General features: G+C 43.5%; 1 protein-coding gene across 5 annotated transcripts in view; it reads right to left on the reverse strand.

Annotated features, from left to right (window-relative positions):
- si:ch211-194b1.1 (protein Wiz) overlaps positions 1 to 8,525 on the reverse strand; it is a 62,580-nt gene extending 54,055 nt beyond the window's left edge. For 3 of the 5 annotated variants that reach the window (XM_035996522.1, XM_035996524.1, XM_035996521.1), the window contains exons 1-3: positions 8,155 to 8,524; positions 3,909 to 4,086; positions 1,757 to 1,958 (exon numbers count right to left, since the gene is read on the reverse strand). In XM_035996522.1, the coding sequence (XP_035852415.1) occupies positions 1,757 to 1,958; positions 3,909 to 4,016 (310 nt within the window). In that variant the 5' untranslated portion in view covers positions 4,017 to 4,086; positions 8,155 to 8,524. Of the gene's footprint in view, positions 1 to 1,756; positions 1,959 to 3,908; positions 4,087 to 8,154 lie in introns of all 5 variants that reach the window. The other 2 variants (XM_035996523.1, XM_035996525.1) reach the window with 2 other exon arrangements.
- Between the last annotated feature and the right edge of the window lie 468 nt (positions 8,526 to 8,993).

Raw genomic sequence — 8,993 nt, forward strand, 5'->3', positions numbered from 1 at the left:
ACTGGTAGCTCAGTCCATAGGGAGATGGGTTGGGAACCAGAGGGTCGCTGGTTCAAGTCCCAGTACAGTGTGGATTGGTAGCTGGAGAGATGCCAGTTCACCTCCTGGGCACTGCCAGGTGCTCTTGAGCAAGGCACCGTACCCCCCCAACCACTCAGGGTGCTGGTCCAGCACTGGCAGCCCACTCACTCTGACATCTCTCCATTAGTGCATGTATAGGTACTGAGCATGGTCAGCCCCCCCACTCTGACATCTCTCCATTAGTGCATGTATAGGTACTGAGCATGTGTGTGTGTGTGTATTTCAGGCCTGTGTGTAGTGATTTCTAACAAAACAGAGTGTAAATTGTAATTTCCCCACTGGGGATCAATAAACAGAATACATTAAATTAAATGTATACATATGTGTACGGTCTATTTTGTTGCTATGCTGTTGAATGGTCTGAAATATTGTAGTATCACAGCATCATCTTTTGATTTTTGTGGGGATGTGTTCACATACACTACCGGTCAAAAGTTTGGGGTCACTTAGAAATGTCCATTCCCCTCCATTATAGACAGAATACCAGCTGAGATCAGTTGCATTGTTTTTTTAATCAGAGCAGCAGTTTTAGGATGACATTATGTGTGTGTGTTATGTTTACATAATGTCTAAAGGGTTCTCGACATTTTGGTCTAAACGTCATACCCAAATCAAAAGTGGTACAGCTCCCATATACTCTGACACTCTCTGGTGAGCCTGATATAATATATATAATATCACTGGAAAGGTGATTGATGTGTGTGTGTGTGTGTGTGTGTGTGTGTGTGTGTGTGTGTGTGTGTGTGTGTGTGAAAGGTGATTGATGTGTGTGTGTGTGTGTGTGTGTGTGTGTGTGTGTGTGTGAAAGGTGATTGATGTGTGTGTGTGTGTGTGTGTGTGTGTGTGTGTGTGTGTGTGTGTGTGTGTGTGTGTGTGAAAGGTGATTGATGTGTGTGTGTGTGTGTGTGTGTGTGTGTGTGTGTGTGTGTGTGTGTGTGTGAAAGGTGATTGATGTGTGTGTGTTTGTGTATTTGTAGTTTTTTGGCTTTTTTCTTTGCACTTTTCAAATGGAAATAAAAAAACTCACAGATATATCTGTAGAAAAACAATCATATAAAATCCATTTTTGAGTCTTTTGGTTTCTGGATGTTTTCTGCAGTAAGCTGAGACATGTGGCTATGGCCCTGTGTTGTCTGTCACCTGCCAGATGTGTTTGCAGCAGTGTATTCTAATCATTTTACAGATGGATGACTTGGATGGAAATAAAAAACCTCCATTCTAGCCTCTGTAACTCTGAGTCAGTAAGGTCCAGAGGGTCAGAGTATATGGGAGCTGTACCACTTTAATTTGGGTATGATGTTTAGACCAAAAAACATGGATTTCAAGCCTTTCTTCAGCCACTTCTGTCAACAACAGTCAAGAACCCTTTAGACATTATGTAAACACATAATGTAATCCTAAAACTGCTGCTCTGGTTAAAAAAACAATGCAACTGATCTCAGCTGGTATTCTGTCTGGAATGGACATTTCTAAGTGACTCCAAACTTTACGGGTAGCGTACGTATGTTGTTAAAAAAACAAATAATTGTTTAAACATTTTTTAAATTTGGCAGGAAAGAGACAATTATATTGTTAATCGCAATTATTTCTGAGACAAGTAATTGTACAGTGAAATTTGGAATTGTTACAGCCCCCCCAGCTTACGGCCGTGTGTAGATATAAAGCCAAGTGTTACCATCTTGTGTTTCTTTCTCAGAGTCCGAGTCCCAGCTCAGGGAGGAAGGAAAGGCTGAGGACCTGGCTCTCCTCTGTGCAGTCTTCCCTGGCTCTGCACCGGGCCGGGGGCCTTCACTCGGCTCGGGGCCCTCATCGCTGGCGATGCCCCACGAGCGTTTGGCAGACATCCGGCCGTCCCTCACATTCAGAGAACATGAGGACTAGAGGCGATGATAAAAAAAATACAACAACATACAAATGTTATTGTCAGATGATGGAAATGAGAGCAATGCAAGGTTATTTTACATTAAATTTGACATTTTTCAATTAGTTTTTTTATTTTAGTCTTACTTTTGTTTTCAGAGTGTGTTTGCTAGTTGCAGTTTAGTTTCTGTTTTTCATGCTACGTTTACACGTGGCCGGCTATTTTCATAAACGGACATTTCAACCTCTGTGTTTTCAAAAAATAGTATCGTACACAGCTGTCAGTTTTTAGAAAAGTCTTCGTTTACACGTTCCCTGTGTATATATGCCGTCAAGAGCACGCCAAACCTGTAGCTGGCAGTGTAACGAGAAGCTCAAGCCCACGTTAGCCAATCAGAATCCAGAAAATAGCAAAGAATCACTTCCTCTCTCTTCTCTTCCTCGGCTGCCTAAACCTCCGTTTGTCTCAGTTTACGTGCAAACTAAGTTTTCCAAATTCCAAGTTTTTAGAAAGATTCAGGTTTTCAGAGGAGAATTCTCCGTTTGCGTGTAAACGAAGGGCACAAACGAAGGGACATGTCTGTTTTTCAAAATAACCATGTACGTGTAAACAGCATTTATGTGGAGGTGGGCGTGGTCTGGAGAAAGGTGTGGGGATAGATCAGGAGAGCAGAGCAAGGTGACTGAATTGTCTCAGCTGATGATGGTTGTGCTAATTAAAAGTCTCCCTTTATATCTGGTAGCGGGCTGGAGAATTTGGATGACTGCCACACACCACAGGGACTAGGGTTGCACGATTTTGACAAAATGTGATATTGCGATATTGATTATGAATATTGTGATATTGATTTTTTTTAAACATATGTAACATTACTAAACTTATGGGAAAATGCATCAAAATAGATTCATAACATATTAGACGGGTCCAACATGAATAAATAAATATATAAATAAGGACCATGTCTACAGAACAGGACATGTTCTACTGGTTGGACAGTATAAATATATAAATTAGGACCATGTCTATAGGTCTAAAAGTTAAAAATTGGCTGGTAGATTTGCCTCAACCCCCAGTAATGACAACTATGATCCTTCTTGACTACTATCACCTCTCTCTGATGAAAACAAGGACTGACGACAGCGTGCTCTGTGTTTACTACTAGAGAGACTAGAGAGATGTTCCCTCATCTCCGTTCGTTTTCATTTTTTGGGCGACAATACAGATTAGCGCGGCCTGCTGTTATGGAGACGTATTACGTCTCGCGCACGCGCAGAACGTACGCTCAAGTCAGCGTTGCTTCGGTGTGTTCTGAGGCTCTTTTTTGAGAGACGGGAGCCGACTGATCAGTCTGACTGCCTTTTCTGCTGACAGTCGGCCGTTGGGTTGGTGTGTCAGACCCTTAAGCATGCATGGGCCAGTCAGGGCCGGCCCTAGACTTTTGGGGGCCCTAAGCAGGATTTGGGTTGGGCACTCTCCACATTGTAACGTGTTGCCACTGCACTTGGCACTAAACCAACTTGTGTATTGTAAATATTAGCTTAAGCACTCATAATGTACAAATACGCATTTAGAGACGAATGTGAGACCTATTAGCAGCAACACTATCTTTAAATAGACCGGCTCTGTTATGAGCTCTATTGGGGGACATTTCATGCGCTCTTGGGGGCCCTCTGGTAGCCACGGGGCCTTAAGCAGACGCTTAGTTCGCTTATGGGTCGGTTACCGGTTTAAAGGTATACCACGGTCTGAAAAAGTCACAAGTTCAAAACCACTAACATTTTATCATCATACCGTTCCTGTTTTTCAAGGACAGAAAGTGCAGTTTAGTAATCCCTCTCCCTGCCAGTGTGTTTAAAAATAAAATGTACCCAGACATTTCAAAAATAATAAAAACCTATAATTGCAATACCGTGAAACCGTGAGGTATTTTTGCTGAACGTTATCTTACTGTCAGAATCACGCCTACCTGTAAGGTGTAGCTTGAGAAGGTAGAGGGGACGGGGTTTTGTGCTGAGTTGTAGGCTGGGGGCCCATTGCTGGTCCCTGGGGTTAGGGGTCGCCCGTCTGGCTCCATGCTCCCCCCCCAGAGAACAGTATGGAGTCCCGCTGGCGACCAGCCTCCCTACATTGTGCAGCTGCCTCTTCTTGTGTAAACTTAAACACACAACAACAACAACAACAAAATAAAAGTTTCTCACAGCTAAGGCCTCCTGCGCACTGGCTGCGTGGCGTGAGCGTGGCGTGTCAGCTGCATGGCGTTTTCTATGTCTTTACACCAGAAAGGTGTCTGACGCGGCGCTGCTGCTGCTAGCCTTGTCTGGACACATGGATGTTTCTCATAAACATAAACATAAATATATTCTGATCTGATTACAGCAAAGACAACGTGGGCAATATTTACGGCAAAATAGGCTCCAGAATATTTCCTTCTGTGTTGACAGGTGCAATATTTAAATATTTATATCTGAATTTATATCAAAACCTCGAGACTTTCAAACATCAAAATGTCATTTATTAATATGTATTTGTGTCAAAATGACATATAAACATCTTTTCCTATTCTATGTTGCCTGGAAACGCTTCCAACACGCTTCCAAGAAGGATTTGGGGGTTGGGGTTGGGGGGGTTAGTGCGCGGAAGGGAGAAGGGGAGGGGACGGGATGAGGAGGAGGGAGGGGCGAGCTAGTCTCCGTTTTGTTTGAAAATACTTTGAACGTCAACAAGAAGTAACGTCACCCAACATCGCTTAGAGCACCTTTAATAAATCAAATATAATTGAGTAGATGTTCTTTTGGGGGATTTGTCAGCTAAATATTAATTCTGTGAACTCTACTAAAAAAAAGGTTTCAAGATCAGTCATGCTGTTTACGCCAAATCCCTACCCTACCTATGTTATGGAACTTAGAAATAGTAAAATCTGACAATGTTTGCCTCTCTTTTAAGCCCCTGACACACCAACAGACGGCCGTTACACACCGACAGACGGCCGTTACACACCGACCAGACGGCAGTTACACACCGACCAGACGGCCGTCACACACCGACCAGACGGCCGTCACACACCAACCAGACGGCCGTCACACACAGACGGCCGTCACACACCAACCAGACGGCCGTCACACACCAACCAGACGGCCGTCACACACAGACGGCCGTCACACACCGACCAGACGGCCGTCACACACCGACCAGACGGCAGTTACACACCGACCAGACGGCCGTTACACACCGACCAGACGGCCGTTACACACCGACCAGACGGCAGTTACACACCGACCAGACGGCCGTTACACACCGACCAGACGGCCGTTACACACCGACCAGACGGCAGTTACACACCGACCAGACGGCCGTTACACACCGACCAGACGGCCGTTACACACCGACCAGACGGCCGTTACACACCGACCAGACGGCAGTTACACACCGACCAGACGGCCAGACTGATCAGTCTCCCCGAGTTGGTCCAAAAAGTTCCTCAGAACACCGAAGAGACCAGACGTAATACGTCTCCATAACAGCAGGCGGCGCTAATCTGGATTGACGCCCAAAAAATGAAAACCGGCAGCTGATTGGACGAACGCGTCACGTGGGTCTGGTTTCTCCAGAAATTCAAAGCCAGACTGTCATGGCGGCTCGTTCAGAATACGATCTCATATTGGACTAAAATAGTTCACCGAAACGTGTTTCTGAAAACATTTGAAGAGAGAAATAGGCCGTGCAGTTGCTGAATCTGTCTTCATTTCAGATCAACAAAGGTCAGTTTAAAAGATTTTCATCAGATTTTGAGAGACTCTAGTCACGCTCATCCCGCTCCCCGTTTCCTGGTTAGCTCTCCACCAATCAGATGGCTCATTGAGTCTGACTGCTGGCAGTGCCCGCCCCGCCGATTATACATGTCAAATCAGCCAAAATGAAGGCCGACGGCCCCTCGGACAGACGACAGCACGGAGCACACCGAACAGACTTGAGTCACCGACCAGACTGTCCAACGGCCGATTATCGGCGTTATTATATGACGGAGTAAACTACGTCGGCTCTGCAGTTTTGTTGAAGTCACCGTGAGTCACAGCGATGCTGATAAAGTGGTTTCAAGTGTGGTTACAGATTTTCAAAACTTCACGCAGACAGCTTTTGCTGCGATAATATATTAATGGCGAGCCGAAAGCAGTCGCGGTGCTGTTGTTTTACACTTCCTCTGAGACAAGCAGGCACAACAGTGGGTTCTCTGCCCTGGTGTCTGACTGACAGGCTGTAAGGAAAAGGTAACTTCTACAGCATCTTTCAGCAACAAGGCAATTCAATGACATTTCTTTGCACTTAAGTTAGTTCTTCACTAGTTCAATGTTGAGTTTGTTCTGAGTTTGCACTAAAGTCTTTGTTGTTTACATTCCTTTGCATTTTAGTTAGTGCAATACACAATGTCATGTGTTTATTTATTTATTATTTATAATATGTTCATGTTGTGGCAAAAAGGTTTCTCTTTTTTTGTTAATTTTAAAAATTATCTGTCTGACTGGATCACCCCTATCCAAAAGCACAACCAGTTTTATTAATGTTATCTGAGTGAGCAGTGTTACCAGAATTTTTTTAATTTTGATAACTTTTTTGATTCACAATTAAGGTAGAAAATAAAAGTTTTGTGTTTAATGTATTTTTGTTGATGTTGAAATGGATTTTAAAACATATGGTATCGAAAAAAGTATCGTTAAGGAACCGGCATCGAAACTGAGGTATCGTAATTTGGCACAGATCGAAAGATTTTGAACGATGCCCAGCCCTAGGTTGGTGTGTCATGACCTTTAGATGGCAGGAGTGAAAACTAGTCCTCCTCACCATTAGTCTGTGTTCTGGTTTCAGAATGAAGACAGATGGAGAACAGTTAGATATGAAACATGATATCGGCTCTACAGGATTATGCTTCTCCTCGGCAACTATCATGTTTTTCCCAAATGATGTGGAGATTTTTAGGTTATCAAATGGCTTGAACTTTTGCACATCCCTCAACATTTTTGCACATTCTGCACTCATCCATACAGCCCCTTTTTTCTAAATGTTAAATAGTTATAAGTACGTGTTATGTGTTTCTGTATTTGTTGTTTTCTTATTAAATTTTAACCTTCTGAGGACAAAAGAGGCACCGGCTCAAAAAGCGATTTTACAAAATTTCATTTTAGACATTTATTTACTATTTTATTCATATATATTAAGCTACTTTTTGTGAAAACAAAACTTTTGTAAACTCATTTCAAGCACCACAACAATTGAGATTAGGTTTGTGAGATTTGAGAAATTTCCAAAAGCGAAAACATTAACTTTTCAGCTTTAGGGCCAAATGATCTCTTCACACGTTGCTCTGGAATACATTTGGGCATCACTAAACAGACAGCTGAGTTTGTTCTGAACATTTTGATATGAAACACAAATGGGTATCCAGTTATATGCAAATATCCTTAAAATGTGAATTTAAAAAGAAATGTAAAAATGTCCCTTAGAGGGTTAATGTTTAATATGTTTACGTATGCACCAACAACCACGACAGAGTCCTTGTGAGTGCTACTTACTTGTAAATTGCTAAATCCTTTTCTGATTCTGATTGAAAAATAGTGCACATAGCTGCCGTAAAATGGAGCATGCCCCCCACCCAGATTTTGGGCTGAGCCCCCCATGTCTCCAACTTCTTGCTCCGCCCCTGGTAACAGCTTAAAAGTTTCACCTTTTTTACACCCACAGCCAACTCTCACTATAGCAATTTACATACAAATCTTAATTCTTATAACACCCAGCACATTGTAAAGAAAAATCAGAAAACATATGAGAGAATATGAAAGTGTCAGATCTGCAGAATGTGTCGTGTTTGTTGTCTGTATTTATTTTGCCAGCTGCAGTTATCTGACCTATTTTCCCCACATGTCTCGGTCTTAAAGAATAAAATAGGGCGCCCAAAATGGTTACATAAATAAGTGGCCTTTCCATTCAGGCATTCAGGCCCATGTCCTCTCCTGCTGCCCCTCTAAAAAGGCAGGAAAATGCCCGGGTGCATCAAGGTGTCCCACGGGTTGGCCTGTGTTGCTTTTTACAGGACTGGGCTGGTATCGATCCGGTCGCTGTCAGGTGACTCTAACAACAATGCATCCGTGCACAATGCTATTTTTTAAAAGCCAAAACGCCCATAATATGCAGTTGTTGTTTTTTTTAGTGCTAGTACTCACTGAAATCGGCCTGGTTTGCGGGTCGCAGTGAAAAGCGGTCTGCTTTAAGCACCGTTCGCCATAGTTTTCAGAACGGACCTGGCGCTTTTTTTCGTGCCCGGAGACGATGCTCTCCTGCGGCTCTGACCGCCGGGGGAACTTGCTCTCTCTCTGGGTCGCTGCTCAGGTTTGGTCCGTTGCTCGGCTCCCTGGAAGATGCCAGGCAGAGGACTCCATGTTATTTGGGCTCGCAAGGCAACGCCACGGCTGCGTACGTAACGTCAAAAGCACGGAGGAGTGTGACGAGAAGAGTTCCAAATAGGACACACACATAGAGTCCAGGTTAATAAGTTCAACTTTTCACGAGCTTTTCCAAATGCCTTGTCTTCTCATTTCGACGGGGCGACGCCGACGTGCGTTAAAGGCTTTTCTGTTGTCACGTTTTGAATCTTGGGGAGACTTTATTCTGCAACACGTCGAGACTGAGCACTAGGTGTGTCTCACTGAAGACGTTTAATCATCCCAGACATGATTTTAGGGAAACAATGCAAATATTAATTGCCAATTAGAGCCAGTTTAGTTTCATTTTGCGGAAGTTTTGGTGCACCTGTCCCAACACTGCAGTCCATATCTGTTCATAAAACACACAGGTGTGTCCCTAACTGTGAGGTCAGGACAGCTGGGTTGGAGTGTATTAATTTGTGTTCATAAAATGTCCTAAATGTTGGAAATCAGTAAATGCCATAACACTGAATGTTGCACGGTCATTGGCGCTCTCTGCTGGCCGGAGATGGAACTGTGTGTTTACATTACATTACATTACATGTCATTACATTACATTACATTACATTACATGTCAT

Source organism: Sander lucioperca, chromosome 21, assembly GCF_008315115.2.
Source record: "Sander lucioperca isolate FBNREF2018 chromosome 21, SLUC_FBN_1.2, whole genome shotgun sequence".
Taxonomy (NCBI): Eukaryota; Metazoa; Chordata; class Actinopteri; order Perciformes; family Percidae; genus Sander; species Sander lucioperca.